This window comes from Bos taurus, chromosome 13 (assembly GCF_002263795.3).
Source record: "Bos taurus isolate L1 Dominette 01449 registration number 42190680 breed Hereford chromosome 13, ARS-UCD2.0, whole genome shotgun sequence".
Lineage (NCBI taxonomy): Eukaryota > Metazoa > Chordata > Mammalia > Artiodactyla > Bovidae > Bos > Bos taurus.
The window spans coordinates 20,962,952-20,982,276 of NC_037340.1; the positions used below are offsets into that span (position 1 = coordinate 20,962,952).

The 19,325-nt window shown below is 36.1% G+C and overlaps 1 protein-coding gene across 3 annotated transcripts in view; it reads left to right on the forward strand.

The window, feature by feature from the left end:
• The window catches only part of MALRD1 (MAM and LDL receptor class A domain containing 1), a 554,066-nt gene that overhangs the window by 314,783 nt on the left and 219,958 nt on the right, over positions 1-19,325 (forward strand). For all 3 annotated transcript variants that reach the window (XM_015474019.3, XM_015474018.3, XM_010811194.3), the window contains exon 30: positions 11,268-11,451. In XM_015474019.3, the coding sequence (XP_015329505.1) occupies positions 11,268-11,451 (184 nt within the window). The remainder of the gene's footprint in view (positions 1-11,267; positions 11,452-19,325) is intronic.

Sequence of the window (19,325 nt, forward strand, 5' to 3'; positions counted from 1 at the left end):
TCAGGGCGTCACAGGGCACAGGGCTGAGCGGCTATGCAGCGGCTTCCTACTAGCTAGCTATTTTATATATGATAGTGTATATATGCCAATGCTACTCTCTCACTTCGTCCCACCCTCTCCTTCCACTGCTGTGACATTCTTGACTGCTAAGCCCACATTCATTTTTGGAAGTTTAGTCTTTGACAGATGAGAGGAAATTATGGTACCTCCGATCTATGAATAGAACTTTGTATCTTTTTCATGATTTAAATATGTTCTGCCTTTTCTAATTATCCTCCTGTTTTAGACTGTGTGTGTGTGCATATGTTTTCTTTTTGCTAACACATGAAGCTCTGAGGAGTATCTGTGGCCAACATTCAGGCCAGTGTACTAGAATTTGTGTAAGTTTTACCATATGAGTTTTTCCTTAACTACATATTTATCACTTAGTTTCACCTTATTATACTCTTGTATCCTTACCTCTCATCCTTGAAAAAAGGGCATGAATAAATAAATCCAATAATTATTCCTTATTCTTGTTCTTAGTAAACTTCTTACTACTTATTGCTGAGTAATTAATCTGCCACGCGTAAGCATTTGGGTCTCAGTGCTGCTGCCCAAGGCTTCAAAGGACATGCACAGTTCTTTATGATATTAAACCTTAATGAGTATGGCTCTCATATTTTTATATACATAATAAATTGAAAGGCTAATCCAAATCAAACTTTCATTTTTTAGCTCTTACCCTGCATTTCAGCAGTTAAAATGTCCACATAATAAATTATAGAGTGAGTGTTGTTATTACTGTTTTAAAGAGAAATATTCCATGTGGCTTAGCAGAGGCTTAAACCGTATTTTGCCTACAAATTCTTGTTAGCATGGCTCTCCTGTTTCAGGCAGCAGGCCGTGGCATGGACATCAGATTCACATAAATCTGGGTCCAACCTCTGCTCTATCCTAATATTTCTTGCTATGTATTCTCAGTTTCAAATTTCGTAAGTATTCTGAGCCTCAGTTTCCTTATTTACAAAATAGATTAATAATAGGTTGTTCGTTGTTTTAGTCACTAAGTCATGTCCAACTCTTTTGTGACCCCATGGACTGTAGCCTGGCAGGCTCCTCTGTCCATGGGATTTGCCAGGCAAGAATACTGGAGTGGGTTGCCATTTTCTCCTCCAGGGGATCTTCCCAACCCAGGAATCAAACCCACTTCTCTTTGGTCTCCTGCATTCACAGGCAGGTTTTTTACCACTGCACCACCTGCCTACCTTTAACACTAGGAGCTGTAAAGACTTGACCTCTTTCTCATCACCTGTCCAGAAGCCCTGCCCAGTGTCAACTGTTCTAGGTCAATGTCCCCATCTTGTGGACAGAATAAAGAACAGTTTGACCTAAGATCACTTTCTATTACGATCTTCATGTCTTCTTGGGGTAGGGAGAGAGTCTTTGGGAAATTAATACTGGTGATTAGGAGGGGAATGGATGAATAGTCTCTAGAAGTTTCACCTGATTCTCACTGTAGGCTACACTTTTTGTTAGTTTTATCAAAGGTATTTCTTTATAAAACACAAGCATATGTTTGCCTACATCCTCTTTTTCCTTCTCTGTGAACTCCCAGCTTGGCAACAACTCCAAAAAGCATTTCTTTACGTGAATTTGCTCTAATTCTAGTTATTGGTTTTGGACTACTGAGGAAACCATGTATTAATACTTATATTGATCAGTTCCATTAGGAATTTGAATTCTAGTTTCAACTAGATTTTTCAGTGAAGTCCCTTAAGCCTCCCATTCATTCCACAGTAATGTCTACTCCTAGATGCCTCAAGGCTTTGCTCTCTGCATGTCACACCTTTTGATGATACATGTCCTGTCTCAACCCACTTGCATATCACATCTCTTTCTTTCCTCTAAAGCTCTAGAATTTCTTTCCTCTAAAGCTCCAGGATTAGTTGCCATGAATCCACCCTTCCCACTATCTACAGCTCTTTCTACTAAAGAACAGATCTTTCTAAAGCAGATCTGATCAGGTTACTCCCTTATTTAAAAATTGTAGGCGGCTTTATATTGGCTATAGGATTGGATTAAACCTTCACAATGAAATTAAAGATACTTCCCAATGTATGGTCTTGATCTCTATATCTGAGTTGTACATCCTCAGTCTTTATTATACTTTTGATATTCTAATCACATCAGACTATTCAAGGTTCCCAAAATATTTCAATACTTTCATAGCCTACTGCCTGCACATGTGATTTTCTTTACTTGGGATGTCCTCATATACTTTATGCCCTTGGTGGTATTCTGTGCAGTTTCAAAGCCCAATACAAATACTACACTCTTTACAACACCTTCCTAATTTCACACAGATCCTTAATTTTACTGCAACTCCACTCAAGTACTGTATTATTTTTCTGTAATATAATGGAGTTTGCTCACACTCAAGCTAAATCGTTACATGGTGTTTTTGTTTCTATTTATTTGTGAGTCCTTTAAATAGTAACAATATATGGCCTAGACATACTCCTTTCCCTATTTGGAACCAGTCTGTTGTTCCATGTCCAGTTCTAACTGTTGCTTCTTGACCTGCATACAGATTTCTCAGGAGGCAGGTCAGGTGGTCTGGTATTCCCATGTCTTTTAGAATTTTCCACAGTTTATTGTGATCCACACAGTTTATTGTGATCCACACTTATTTAACTTATATACAGAGTACATCATAAGAAACACTGGGCTGGAGGAAGCACAAGCTAGAATCAAGATTGCCAGGAGAAATATCAATAACCTCAGATATGCAGGTGACACCACCCTTATGGCAGAAAGTGAAGAAGAACTAAAGATCCTCTTGATGAAAGTGGAAGAGGAGAGTGAAAAAGTTGGCTTAAAGCTCAACATTCAGAAAATGAAGATCATGGCATCCAGTCCCATCACTTCATGGCAAATAGATGGGGAAACAGTGGAAACAGTGGCTGACTTTATTTTTCTGGGCTCCAAAATCACTGCAGATGGTGATTGCAGCCAGGAAATTAAAAGACGCTTACTCCTTGGAAGGAAAGTTATGACCAACCTAGGTAGCATATTAAAAATCAGAGACCTTTGCCAACAAAGGTCGATGTAGTCAAGGCTATGGTTTTTCCAGTGGTCATGAATGGATGTGAGAGTTGGACTGTGAAGAAAGCTGAGCACCGAAAAATTGATGCTTTTGAGCTGTGGTGCTGGAGAAGACTCTTGAGAGTCCCTTGGACTACAAGGAGATCCAACCAGTCCATCCTAAAGGAGATCAGTCCTGGGTGTTCATTGGAAGGACTGATCTTGAAGCTGAAACTCCAATACTTTGGCCACTGGATGCAAAGAGCTGATTCATTGGAAAAGACCCTGATGCTGGGAAGGATTGAGGGCAGGAGGAGAACGGGATGATAGAGGATGAGATGGTTGGATGGTATCACCGAGTCAATGGACATGGGTTTGGACATGGGAGTTGGTGATGGACAGGGAGGCCTGGCATGCTGCGGTTCATGGGGTCACAAAGAGTCGGACACGGCTGAGCGACTGAACTGAACTAAATAATAACAGCTGCTTATTTTTCTTCTTGACACCCGTCTCAATTAACAGCATATACGAGAACCTAATAATAATTGATTTAAATTAAAATTTAGCACTCATTTGAATCATAGATGTTCATTTCCTTCATTACTTGCAGTAGGGAATATTGCAATGTAGTGAGCACATACCTGCTTTGAGATTATGTAAAACAAGCTGAATATTAGGTTGTGTTTCTTATCATTATAACATTTTATCAGCAATTAGAAGAATGTCTGACCTAGACATAATACTCAACATATGAGTTAAGTAAGTAGAAAACTCATAATTTCATTTTATCATATTGGGATTCTAGTCTTTAATAAACCATTGTTTTTCCTACTTAATTCCTATCCCAAGTGATTTAATGACTAGACTTATTCTTTTGTTATTGACTTAATTCTCATCCTAGTGTTCTTTTTTCATCTTTATACTCAGATTTTAGGTTTATAATTATTTTTGAATTGCACTTTTTATTTTAGTAATATATTTTGAGTGTAAAAGTGTGGATATATTTGACTTGTTTGTTGAATACAAACAGCTATACTATTTTGGTGAATTCAATGATTTATTAAAGTCAGAAAATTTTCTCACTCTTTATACACACATAATATATACTTCTCTAGGTAATAATACCTTTGTACCTATAATTTTGGGCCTGCTATTAGGATTGGTCTTCAGAGAATTTTAGATTGAGAATTTTACTCTTTTAATACTTTCCTGAAGGAAAGTAGACCATTATTCATGTCTTATAAACATTGTATACCTGTGTCTCCTTTGGAAGAAAAATTTGTGCAAGAATCTTAGCTTGAAGTTTGTCGTTCCTTTGTACACATATGCTGTTTCACACACACATATTTGTTTTATTTTCTCTCTCATTATTTCCCACCCCTGGAGGAAGACAGGGAGCTGAGTTATGTCCAATGATTTTGTCATAAAATGCTGTTCTTTGTTCGCATCGAGTGGTTATCAACCCTGGTGAACAGCAGTGTGCCAAGGGACAGATACAATCATTCATGACTGACATTCTGCCTCGGACCTGCTGCCTCCTCTTATTATTCTTCCTGTCAGATGCTTCCTAAAGACTCCTCATTTTTATTTTTTTCCCCATTGTTCTTCTATGTTCACCCGTATGAATGTTTTTCTCCTTCAGGAACCAAATGTAGTGTGAAAGACGGTAGAAACAAGCCATCAACCACTAAGGAGGATATCACCTTCAGTATCATAGATTGGGAATTTTAATTGGGTTAGGCAGCCCTTTCTTTTAAGTGAGTAAGGACCTTGCAAGAATCATTCTGAATGTAACTTTGTAAGAATAATCAGCTCTATAGCCTAGTCCTTGTTATAAATAATTCTTCCTCCATTTTGTATCACCTAAGAGTTAAAATAACTATAGTAAGTCTCAGGAAATTATCTCTATGAGTGTAGTGACTCACTGTTGAGAGAATTTATCTGTTAGTCAATTTTTAAATGTTTATTATGACAAGCTCTGCAATTTATTTTTTTCAATATAAATTTATTTATTTTAATTGGAGGCTAATTACTTTACAATATTGTATTGGTTTTGCCATACATCGGCATGAATCCGCCACAGGTGTACACGTGTTCCCGATCTTGAACCCCCCTCCCATCTCCCTCCCCATACCATCCCTCTGGGTCATCCCAGTGCACCAGCCCCGAGCATCCTGTATCATGCATCGAACCGGGACTGGCGATTCATTTCACATACGATCATATACAAGTTTCAATGCCATTCTCCCAAATCATCCCACCCTCGCCCTCTCACACAGAGTCCAAAAGATTGTTCTATACATCTGTGTCTCTTTTGCTGTCTTGCATACAGGGTTATCATTACCATCTTTCTAAATTCCATATATATATATATTAGTATACTGTATTGGTGTTTTTCTTTCTGGCTTACTTCACTCTGTATAATAGGCTTCAGTTTCATCCACCTCATTAGAACTGATTCAAATGTAATCTTTTTAATGGTTGAATAATACTCCATTGTGTATATGTACCACAGCTTTCTTATCCATTCATCTGCTGATGGACAGCTAGGTTGCTTCCATGTCCTGGCTATTATAAACAGTGCTGCGATGAACATTGGGGTACACGTGTCTCTTTCCCTTCTGGTTTCCTCGGTGTGTATGCCCAGCAGTGGGATTGCTGCGTTGTATGGCAGTTCTATTTCCAGTTTTTTAAAGGAATCTCCACACTGTTCTCCATAGTGGCTGTACTAGTTTGCATTCCCACCAACAGTGTAAGAGGGTTCTCTTTTCTCCACACCCTCTCCAGCATTTATTGCTTGTAGACTTTTGGATAGCAGCCGTTCTGACTGGCATGAAATGGTACTTCAGTTTTTACCTTTTCAGAGAATCTGAGATCCAGTAGCATTTTTATAAAGAGACACTGAACCTATTTTCAGCCTGTACTAACAATTTAATGCAATGTCTTAATTCACCATTTTGAATTAAATATGTCTTCACTGATTAAAAAGAAGCTTTTTTTAGTGCCTACACTATGCCAAACTCTGTCTTAGGCTTGGGAGATCTAGAGGTTAATAAGATAGAGAAAGCTCTTGTCTTCATGGACTTTAAATTGTGGGAAAGACAGACAGTGAATTACTGAAATAATTAAAATGTAAGATAATATTGGAAAATGAGAAGTGAGAGTGCTATAAACATTAAAGCAGGGTGATGCAATGTGAGTGAGAATGAAACCCACCCTGAAGGTCCTATGAATGCTTCTCCAAGGTGACATTTGAAGAGAAAAAGACAGTTGCTTATTTTGGGGGTAAAAAAATATACATGTGTGTGTATATACATATACATACATACATATGTATATATCAGATTTGTGTGTGCATATGACTGAAAGAGAAACTAAACTTTCTCTCTTGTACAGTGTAAATGAAGTTGTGATTCTGGAATCCTGTTTCCCAGGAAACAGAAAGATCAGAATGATAAAAAGAAAATAAAAAGTGATTATAAAAATTATATAACTTCAGCTTTATTCCTCTCGATACTTTGCATTAAACTGCCTACTTTGCCCGAGTCCCATGCTAGTTGCCTAAAACTTTAAGGAAAGTTATCAAGAAATAAATGTTTTGAATTTAAAGAAACATTATTCTACAAAACATGAGGACATATTGTTTAAAATGTTTTCAGTGAATATATGTCTAAAACCACACATGACTGTTCAGTGAATATATTAATCTAAACTTGAAAATCATGTTGTTAGGACAGAAATCCTCTTGTAAATATAAGAGCCACTGGTTAGAGATTTTACTCCCAGTATAACAGCCATTTGCAAGATATTTCTGTGGAAGAGGTTTTTTGCACTTTTAAAATAGTCTATGCTTGATATCATCCTATTTTTGAAAATTCAAAATAGGATTAAACTATATATAAATTTTAAACATTTGAAAATGTTTAGAATAGTAAAAAATATAAATTTCTAATATTTAATTTTTTAAGACTTACTATTTAGATGATTTAGAGAATTATATATATTGGGTTTGCCAAAAAGTTCATTTGGGTTTTTTCATTAGCGCTTACACAGAAAAATCTGAAAGAACTTTTTGGCCAGCTCAATATTTATCTGCTAGATACAGATATTATTCTAAATTGTAGCTATTCCTTTCCATTAAAAAAAAAGTATAAAAATTTTTATAATGGCTATGAAAGATTTTAATACTACATGGTATCATTAATCAATATTTTAGTCTTGTCTAGAGTCAGAAGACAAAACTTGGCTGCAGTGCCAGTAATTAGGACCAGACATGTATTAAATGACTTTTTTGTTGTTGTTTTTGGTTCAGAATTATTCCTGTATCACATTGCATCTTTTTTACCCTTTATTTGCTCAATGTGCTGGTATCCTTTATGTGCTTAATCTTTTGTAAGCATTATGTTTATTTAAGCATATTTTAAGTTTAAAAAATTGTTGAAGTTTCAAAAAGTATTAATAGCAGAAATAATTCATTACATGCCAAACACAGAAAGTTTAACTGGAATATTTGGAATCTATGCTCTATTATCTTAGAAATGAATAAAGGTCAAATAATTTTTGTAGTTTTTATTTTTTCTGACTTTTCCAAATTTGACTTGATAATTTTTAGTTACTTTTAGTTATATAGAAGATATATATTGACTGCAGCCATGAAATTAAAAGACGCTTACTCCTTGGAAGGGAAGTTATGACCAACCTAGATAGCATATTCAAAAGCAGAGACATTATTTTGCCAACAAAGGTTCATCTAGTCAAGGCTCTGGTTTTTCCTGTGGTCATGTATGGATGTGAGAGTTGGACTGTGAAGAAGGCTGAGTGTCGAAGAATTGATGCTTTTGAACTGTGGTGTTGGAGAAGACTCTTGAGAGTCCTTTGGACTGCAAGGAGATCCAACCAGTCCATTCTGAAGGAGATCAGCCCTGGGATTTCTTTGGAAGGAATGATGCTAAAGCTGAAACTCCAGTACTTTGGCCACCTCATGCGAAGAGTTGACTCATTGGAAAAGACTCTGATGCTGGGAGGGATTGGGGGCAAGAGGAGAAGGGGACAACAGAGGATGAGATGGCTGGATGGCATCACTGACTCGATGGACGTGAGTCTGAGTGAACTCCGGGAGTTGGTGATGGACAGGGAGGCCTGGCGTGCTGCGATTCATGGGGTCGCAAAGAGTCGGACACGACTGAGCGACTGATCTGATCTGATACATTTATATATTTTTAAATTGTGTATATTAAATGTTTTAAAAGTTCTGTTTTATGTTTCTAGAGTAATTTTATACTAATAATTTTTTGTACGGCTCACCTCTATTAAATGATTACCATTATAGGGTAGGCGCCCCCTCTCTTTTGACCTTCTGATTCCTGGTGTCTAATGTCATATATGGCAACTGTATGAGCATTGAATGTTTGATGAATATATGGAAGACTGTCTGAATAAGTCAATAAATAAATCTCCATTGCACATTTGAATGGCTACTTTTGATAATTAAGGGGACATGATTTGATATGTTATATCCAGAGTTGAATGAGAGCACATATATTAAAATAATACACTACAGTAACCCATCATCAGGTCAATCCATTAACCCTCATTTTCTTCTCCTATCATATAAAATGAGAACAAATATATTAATTCTCATTTATTAGAAGGCCTGCTGTCAGAGTAAAGAAATGATGTGCATTTTATTGGTTAAAGTGATCACACAACCTTCTTTGGTGGCATTTGTTGGAAAACCTTTTTGGTGATTGGCATAGTATAGAAGTGGTTCTATAAACTTCTGAAACTAACAGGACAAATTAGCAATATATTCCCAGGTGGCTCAGTGGGAAAGAGTCTGCCTGCCAGTGCAGGAGACACAGAAGATGTGGTTCAATCCCAGGGTTGGAAAGATTCCCGTGGAGGAGGAAATGGCAGCCCACTCCAGTATTCTTACCTGGTTTCATGGACAGATGAGCCTGGCTGTGTACAGTCCATGGGGTCCAAAAGAGTTGGACATGACTGAGCACTGAGCTTGAATTAAGTTTGCAAATTAAAAGAGACTTACATCATTATCTATGCATGTTATGCTGTTAAGTGTCAAACACTTTCTACTTTAATCTTTAATTTAACTCATCATTCCTTTGATTCCAAATCGCTAAGACATTGGTGATAGTCAGAGACTAACCTTGAAAAAGCTTCTCTTCCTTAATCATTAGAAAGATATGAATTTTCATTAATTAGGTGTGAATTTCTCATCCCCTTCAATGCAGAAACTACAGGAGTTTCTGGGTGTAAAAATTTGTTTGTTATTTTGGGGAGGATGTTGAAAGATCTATCTGTGTACTGTTGGTTGTTTTACAAAGTTAATTTTAGAGTAACTAATACAGAGTTCCACTTTCTCTCTGTAATTCTCAGAAGAGCTGTTTGACAGATTGATCTGTGCCTCCCTCAACAGAATGAGGTGTCAGCCACCTCATTTATTAATGTTAGTTTCCCAAAAGGGTGAGACTATAGATGTGTAACTCCTTTGGATCTCCTCTTCAAGCATTTCTTTTTTTTGTTCAGTCCATATTTTTTTTAAAAAGATCTGTAAAATCTGCATTTCAGTTATATGCTGTAAATCAGTTGGAGCATCTTATTTGATTTTCTAGATGCCATTCCATTAAATATTCTCCTCTATTCCACCTTTTTGATTACAAGTTTCAGTGACCAAGTTTACTTGTGAATTTGTCATAAAAACACAGTATTAGACCCTGAACTATTAATTTTGGTGACATCAACATAATTATATATATTTTCTGTTTTTCTTTGCTATATATCCATTGTTATGATTTGTTAACCTCTAATTCCCAATAAGGCCTATGCCCAGAATAGCAAAGAGCAACACATACAGTTTAAGCCTTGTCCTTGTGATCAACTGACTTACATTCTAGTTTACTGTTAACATCATTTTTTTGCTGTTGTTATTGTTAAGATTATGCAATATGTCACCTGATGTCTTGTCATGTCATGTCATGTCATACTTGGACTATTCATCTATTAGACTATTGTACTGCGAGCAGACCAAACTTTGACATTCAGAGTATTACTAATTTGGGTTCTTGAACTTTTTAATCAATAGAAATTGATAAGAGGGCAGACAGGAAATTCAACCAAGATTTCATTGGGACTCGTGCTACAGCATCAGGGAGCAAAAACAAGCACCAGCTTCCCTTGCTTGGGTCCCTTAAGTGGGCTGAGGAATGGCATGGGGGGTCTGCCCACGCCCTTGGTGATACTGTTGTGCAGGAATCATGAACAGTCCCTGCTTTTGCTCCTGGCACCTCAGAAGTGGCAGTTGGGTTTTAGTCTTTGTGTAGCTTGTTCATAATTTACTCCACCTGTGCATGGGTACAGTTATTTTTAGTCCCTTGTAGTTTCTTTATATTCCCTTGGTCAAGGAAACATTTGTCTTGAGAGGAGATATTTAAATGTTTTCTTAGAAAATTAATTTTTCCTTTACAATTTGAAGAATTTGCTCTAAAATACTGTTACCTCATGTAATAATCATAGTAGAATTTTATAAATAGCCCAAATCATATAATCATCTAATAGAATTTTTGAAATACCATCTTAGAATTAATCACTTTCCATTCACTTCACAATATCTTATATCTATCAGGGATCTGTGATTTCTCCCACCTGTTCCTCCTTTCTTCTCTCTTTTCTCTTTCCTTAAGTTATTTCAGGTCTGTGAAGAAAGCTATTGGGTTGGACAAAAAATTTCATTTGGGTTTTTTATAAGACGTTACGGAAAAACCCTAATGAACTTTTTGGCCAACCCAATACAGTATCAATGATTAAAGAATGGGCATAGAAGGTTGGTGGGGAGGGTACCTAGAGCAGTAAAACCAGGGCTTCAGTAAACTGTTCAGACTCCATCAACTATCCATTGAGAACTCTGCATGCAAGCAAGAAGAAGTGGAATTAAGTGAGTATTCACTTGCTAATAATGATGTCTCTGAAAACATTCAAACAAGTTTACAAGTCTTGCTCATATTTCTTTTGGGAATACTTTAGTAGATTAATGGACCTCTGTTTCAATGGGGTAAAGTATACCATGACTATTATCAGCTTTTTAATCAGCTTTCACTGGTCAAATGCTTGTGTTCTAAATAATTGGTGTTTTTTCCTTCTTTTGTGTTAAATTATTTGCCTAATGCAAGCTTCTTTATCTTTAGACAGAGAAAGGACTATCGAAAGTATGGGAAGAAAATAAGCAGAACTCTGGTGATCGCTGGCAAAAGGCAGTCATCCTTCTAGGAAAGTTAAGGAATTTTGAAGTCATATTTCAAGGTCTCCGTACACGGGATCTGGGAGGAGGAGCTGCAATTGATGACATTGAATTTGAAAACTGCATGACTGGTAAGTTTCTGGAAGGCTCTGCTGTTTGGAAGCACACATAAAACCTAGCCATTTATCTTTGCTTCATGTTTATAAAATGTTCTGCAGTTACATGTTTTGTATGTAGATAAAAATCAATTGAAAGAGATGATTTTATGGTGATTGAATTTACAGTTCCATGTTAAGAGGTAACAGTTTCTCCATCTTTTGATTATAAAGATAATTCCTCTCTTTCTTGTATGTTATCGTCTTTTTCTAACATGTAGAAGTGTTTTTCTTTGAATTTATTTTTCAACACAATTTAAACCATAAGCCTAATATTCACATACATTTATGTAATTAATTTTAAATGAACCAGTAGAAAGGGTTAGAAAACAGGAAGTTAGTGGCTATATAAGAAGTATATACAACTATGCATAATTCAAGCAGAACTTGAACTGAGAGCTATACTTAAGGCATCTAAAAGGCTACTCTAGCCAGTAAACAATACTTTGAAAAATATGTTATCATTTATCACACTTCTAAATCTGAAGCGTAATTACTTAGATTCTCTTTATGAAACTACCCAGAAAATGTCAAAAATAATTATAAATATATTTGTACAGTTTCACAACTTCAAAGTTTCTTTCTGAGAAGTTATTCCATTTGATTTACGAAATAGTACAGTGTGGTATGTCCTGCCCATGAAAGATACGCCTTCTGCGGTTTCCTATGCTGGTTCCCTTGGAGGCAAGCCCCTGAGACTGAAGAGCTAAACCTGAGTGCTGCTTAATTCCGTTGCTGCTTTCATATTAAAATATCACTTCACTGAGACATTTTGAAAATATGACTTTGGTTTTTGGTGCTGTTAGTGCATTTGCTTTCTTTATGAAAAGCCTTCTGCTTAGATATCAGTCCTTTATTGAGTCCCCCACCCTCTGCTGTGTTTCCAGCAAAGGCCACTGAGACTCAGCTATTATATGTATGTACATACACACACACACACACACACACACATATTACATAAAAGCAGAATGTATGCACCCTAGATAATCTAGGGAGCAGAGAATCTGAAAACAGGGTTTGGGTGTGGAAGTGTTTGGAAGAGGATTCCTGGACCACAGAAAATGGGATCTGAAAATATAATCATGAAAAGGTATCTTAGAAGTTAGAATGTGCTTCTTTAATGCTTTTATAGTAACTTCCTAGTAATATGCTAAATTTCCATTATAGTTTGTTACTCAATTTATAAGTGATTCTGGCAAGTTCCAAAGGAGAAACTCTTCAAAGCTTTATCTAAGATTTTTAGAAAGAAGCTTGTATTAAACAGGAGAGATTCTTTTCCTCTCAAGGGAAACAGAATGATTCTTGGATGGGTTGATTCAGTGCAGAAAAAAATTTGAGAGTTATTATTCCAGTTTTGCCAAGTTTCATGTTGAAGTTCTTTTTGTTCTTCTCTTAAAGTCCTGTGAAAATTTACATGGTTATAATGCATTCAAGTCAATTGAACATTCATTCACCTTACTGACTAATACTTTATTGTCTTATATTTAGTGATATAGTACTTTTAAGTCTTTCTATGTCATAAATAAAGAGGCAATTTTGGTTAATTGTAGTGAATACGGTCAATTGTATGTCAAATATATTTTAGGAAGAAGTAACCGTTTTTTAAATAGCCAGGCTGTTGCATATGTCTGGAACTAAAAAAAAACAATACTTTTTTGGTCTTCTTAGTTTTAAACTGTATGCCAATAAAATGGTAGGGCTGTGAAAAATCGGTAATAAGAAGCAGATGAATGTATAAGTTGATCTAGGTTGTTTTCTACTATTGCTAATTTATAAGAGAATGGTATTTGACAAAACATCAGAGACACAGTGTAGAATGGTGGTTAGGAACAAGGAGTGGAGTGAAACTACCTGGGCATGGAACCTGGCTCTACCACTGACTGACTTGCTGCTGCTGCTGCTGCTGCTGCTAAGTCGCTTCAGTCGTGTCCGACTCTGTGCGACCCCATAGACGGCAGCCCACCAGGCTCCCCCGTCCCTGGGATTCTCCAGGCAAGAATACTGGAGTGGGTTGCCATTTCCTTCTCCAATACATGAAGGTGAAAAGTGAAAGTGAAGTTGCTCAGTCCTGTCTGACTCTGAGCGACCCCATGGACTGCAGCCTACGGGGCTCCTCCATCCATGGGATTTTCTAGGCAAGAGTACTAGAGTGGGGTGCCATCGCCTTCTCTGACTGACTGACTTAGGTGAGCTTATTTCACTTTTCCTCAGTTTCTTCATCAATAAAATGGGTACAATAGTAATAGCCCTTCTGTCATAGATTTCTGTGAATACTATGTTACTATACATAAATTGCTTAGAATACTCTTGACACATAGTAAAAAATTTATGTATTGTATTGTATTGTTTTACCCATCATCATTAATATTAACTATGTCATATTTTTAAATGGTACTTTATTGCTCTATTAAGAAACCAGTTTCAGACCCTATGCAAATAGGTCACCATAAAATCTATCATGGAACTGATTCCCATTTGAGATAAATAACTTAAAAATGACTTAATATTCATTTATCTTATCATTTTCTGCCAGTTACAATAGAACACATACTGTCTGATACCATTTATATGAAATGCCCAGAATAGGAGGTATACAGAGACAGAAAACAGATTACTGGCTACTTAGGGCTCAAGAATATGGGGTAGGGGAGGGACTGCTGACAAATACAGGGTTTCTTTATGAGATGATGAAACTATTATAAGTTTTTATAGTGATTGTTATACAATTCCATAAATATACTAAAACCATAAAGTTGTAAACTTTATGTGGGTGGACTTAATGATATCTAAATTATAAATTATTTATCAAAAGCTATTAAAAATAAAAAATAATTCAGAAAAAATTCTGCGAAAATGGTGGTGGTGGTGAATACCTTTTGAACTTTCCCAAATTCTCACATAAAACAGAACTGGGGACTATAGCCAATATTTTATAATAAGTATAAGTGGAGTATAATAACCTTTAAAAATTATGAGGCCCTATATTGTACACCTGTAATTTATATAATACTGTACATCAACTGTACTTTAATTTTTAAAATTAAAAAAGAAATAGTCAAAGCCTAGTTGGCAGTCTATAAGCTATAGAAAACATATGCAGCGAAGTAAGTGAAAATGCATTCCTAAGAAACCCAGCATATAAGCTACTGAGGATAAACTGCCAACAGCCACAAGATCTGTATGGTATTTGTGTGTATGAGAGAGAAGCCAGGAGAATCACAAAATGGCCCACAGATACTCACTTGAAGATGCAGTCACGTGGTTTTAAAATGGCAGCCAAAACTGGGAGAGATTTCACCTACTTTTAGAATCATTGGGACCAAGGGATCTGTGGTTAAGTCTGTGGGGCTGGAGCAGTCTAAACCCCAGGAACACTCAAAATGGATCCATCAGAATTCCCTTTCAGGACAGCAGCCCACATTCAAACACAAAACAAAAAATGAACAAACAAAAACACCACTGGGAGTGAAGTCAAAATTGAACAGGGAAAGGTGAAGATCAGAAAAGACTAACATCAAAGAGTTGGAGGGACATAGAACCAGAAAATTTTGAAAAGCACATCATTATTTTTTTATGTATATAGAGTATATAGACTTATAATTCTTCCTGGAGTCGTAACGGAGTGTCTGAGATTTTTCTAGGACTTTTTGAAAACTCTGGAATCTATGCATATATTTTAAATTTCAAAATTAACGAGAACAAAGTTTTAAATTGATTAAGAGTGAAAGGGGAGAAAGTAGAGGCTATAGATGAGCTATATTTGATGGTTATCTACTTTACCTGCAGATAAGAAAACTATTTCAGCTTCATGTCTACTTTTTACGTTCCATTCAAAAACACATAACTTGGTTTACTAAGTAATATTTAGTACATGGCCAACATAAAGCTAGATATATACCCATATTTCTTCATATATCTAGAAATATATATTTCTAGATATATACCCATGATGTATTCAGAACACATCATGGTGCTACCTCCAATTAACTGTCAAAATTATTATATTTTTTTACCAGAAAAATAAAAGAATAGGTCTATCTTTGTTGTGTGCAGGGACACATTAAGAAGCATACCTCCTTTTTGGACAAGTTAACATAGAACCTAGTAGCATACTCATTTTTTAAAAAAATGACTGTTAATGAATTTGATATTTTCTCTTTTTAAATTCAACTTGATTTAGAAACTATTTGTACAAAAATCTTATAAAACACAACCACCATTCTATAACACAGAAAAGTAGGAAGGGAATTCATATAGTGACAAAAGAAATATTCCATCAGTGTAACTTATAAAAGTGGCAATTCAAAATTTAAATGGTTACTCAATTTTGGATCAATATTATTTATTAAGTACAATCATTTATTATGCACAGTCATTCAGCTGATACTTATTGAGCTGACTGTTAATACTAAATATCAGTCAATTTTGCAGTAAGAACGCTAGGTGCAAATGCTAGTTTGACCACTTGCTATCTACTCTGTGGTTTCAGGCAAGTTTCATAATCTTCCTTTGTATTCTTTTCCTCAGCCAGAAAATGATAGAAATACCGCTTCCATCTCAAAGAGCTCTCACAAGGATTAAATCATTTTTTAATCCTTTAAAATCCTTAAAAAAAATCCTTTAAACAAATTCTTTGAACAATATGTGGGGCATAAAAAACACTGAATATTTGTTGGCTACAAGTATGGATGAACAACGGTGACAAAAAGCTTGACATGGTTCCAGGCACGACACTTTCTGTATCAACGCTTAAAAGCTGGTTCGGCCCATTCCATGTTCAGTGGGTCTTTATCGCTCAGCTACTAGGCTACAGAAAACTGCAGTGAACTCTGTCCATCTTTTTGAAGCAGGGCTGAACCGCCTGTGGCTCACAGTGCTTGGCTTTCCTGACTTTCCTTTTCCCCTTTCAGTACCCTTTCCTGATGCCCGGCATTTCCTCCCCTCCCCTGTGTGCCCCTCCTGTGTCTTCTGCTGCCAGCACTGCTCTGCAAGCAGTCTCTAAGACACTGGTAAGCCCAGGACCTTGGGATAGGAGCCAGTAACAGTATAAAATGTTGCCTTTTCCACTGAAAAATCTAAAAGATCCAATTGAATGATGACCAGTTTTCCATTGAAGGAAAAGAAGGAAATAATTCAGGGATTGCAAATGCTTCCAGAAGTCAATAAAGTCTTCTAAGTAGACAGGAGCCCAGTAGCCACACCGTCTCTCTCTTAATTCATATAGAGGAAAACACCTCATGCGCCCCCAAATAATCCTAAATGTGAAAGGAAGGAAGCAACCTTGGGGAGAAAGTAAGAGAAGATAGCATCATTATAATATCAGATATCTAGTACATGGTCTTCTCACATCACTTTAAAAGATTATAACAACTCTCGCACCTTTTGCTTTCCCCCTTAAACACTGTATGTATGACTCCTCAGTGTCCTGTAAGCAGTAATTGATTTGGAGTGAAAAATAGTGGTTTGATGCTAATGATTTCAGCGCAGCCTGACTAGGAATTCAAATTGAACTTGGGGGATCACAAAATAGTGATTACTCTATATAGAGTTCACATTTACATAAATCTATACACACTACCCTGTGGAGTGACTTTAAAACTTCGTTTCTTCACTAAGTTAATCTGAAAAACTGTATTTCTGCTCAACACAGGAGTGTTCCAAGTAATTTTCTCTTATAGTAAATGTCAGAAAGGGAAAAAAAGGAAGATGATAGTCAGTAGAAAAAAGTATTAAATATCTCACCATAGTGAAATAATTAAAAGTGACTTTTATTTTTAATAACTAATGGCTAGATAATATGTAGTGCTTTATAATGTAAGAGTACATAAAAGATGAATGAATGAGTGGATGGATGAATGGGTGGATGGACCAATAGATGGACAGACAGATGGATTAATAGAAAACATTTATTCAAATCTTATTATATTTGAAAAATCAGAACAGAGCCTTAATTGAGTTACAGTCTACTGGCAGAAGCAGACAATAAGCAAAGAAATATGTAATATTGTGTCATGTAGTACTGGGTACTATGAATGGTATAGGGAGAAAGTATTTGAGAATTATTACCCAGATTAGAGTAGTCAAAGTAATCTCTGAAAGTTACAGATGGGCAAAGGCTTGAATGTACTAAGTCAACCACATGGGATTTCCCTGGTGGTTCAGTGGTTAAGACTCTGTTTCAAATGCAGGGGCCATGGGTTCAATCCCTGGTCAGGAAACTATGTTCTGACATGCCTCACAACATGGCCAAATATTAAAAAACAAAGGCAATCACACCAACACCCTGGGGAAAAGCACTCCGGGCCTCAGGCACAGTAAGGCAGACTCACTGGGAGGGAATGCGTTCCTGAAGCAGAAGGAAGTGTGGGGAGATGGCAGTGACCCTCAGGATGCAGAGCTTTGTCCCCAGCTGCTTTGTGCTAGGATCATCTCACAGCCCGGAGGGGAAGCGAGCAGACTCTGGAGTCAGCCTTCCTAGTTTAAATCCTGTCTCTGCCACTTAGTTGCTGTGTGACCTTGAATAAGCACTTATCAACTCTTTACCTCAGTTTTTTATGGCAATGAAAATCAGACCTACTTTATAGGGCAATTTGTGAGAATTTAGCAAGTTAATATGTGCCAGAAGCTTTGAACAGTAACTCTTTGTGATAACTACTCAGTAAATGTTAGACATGATTATCATTGAAATCCTCACCATTATGTTTAATTTAATCATCACTGCAACTCTGGAAAATTGAGGGATCCAGAGGTTATACTAAATAATTCCAACCAGCTTGATTTCTTTACTGATGCTTAATGGCACAGAAACAACCATATTGAACCATAACAGCAGAGAGTACTACTAATATCATGATGAATACTCGGGAGTAAAAGCAGTCGTGCAAACACCTGCCACATCTAGTTTGTCAATAATTTCAAATGCTCTTGGAAGAAAGGCAGTCTCAGACATATCACTTGTACTCCTAACAGTGGTGTGTTTTAGTAACACTTGAAATATTTTCAACATTATAAATCCTGTTTTTTAAAAAATTTCATGTTCAACCAGTCTTCATTGTTACAGACTTGTTTTATTTTGAATTCAGAATATTTTTCAGTAAGATGAGGGAGGGAAACACACTTTGTGAACAAATGTTATAGGACTTGAATGAGATTCAATTCACAGCAGTTTCTTTATCTGATTATATACGACTGTTCTTATTTTAGGTTTTCTTAAACTGCAATGCACCTTTTGTGTGTAAAGCTAAAAATTTCTGCCAAGAATTGATATAATTTGTTAAACATATTCTGTGTGTCAGAGCCAATTCATATCTTTAAATTAAACCTAATACTTTATATTGAACTTTATCTGTTGGCTGGTGAAATGTCCAGTGATTCTCAAGTAGTTCTGAAAAAGACTATGAAAAAGTACTTGAAGTAACTACTTTACATTTCTGCAAATATCTTTTATGGGTTAACAAAAAGTATCAAGGTCATACTTGAAAATGTTTGTTATAATTAATATATATCCTGATTATATTCCTCTCCCAACTTACATATCAATAAGATATCCATCCATCCATAAATGCATGTTTTACTAAGCATGTACTTTATACATTATGCAGAAGTTAAACATTTTGACTTTTCAAAGAAAAGTAACTAGTTTTTATTGATTCAAAAATGTTTCTTTATCAAAAGGGAATAATGCTGATCTCAATTCATTCATTTATGAACAAATACTATAAAATTTTTAAACCTACCATTGTGCATTAGAGATATTTACTGTTTTGATATGTCCATTTTTTCCCCCGAGTGTCCCTGAATCTTTCAGATAGGTAGATCCATGTAAAAAAGATGTGGCCAGAGTGCTGTGA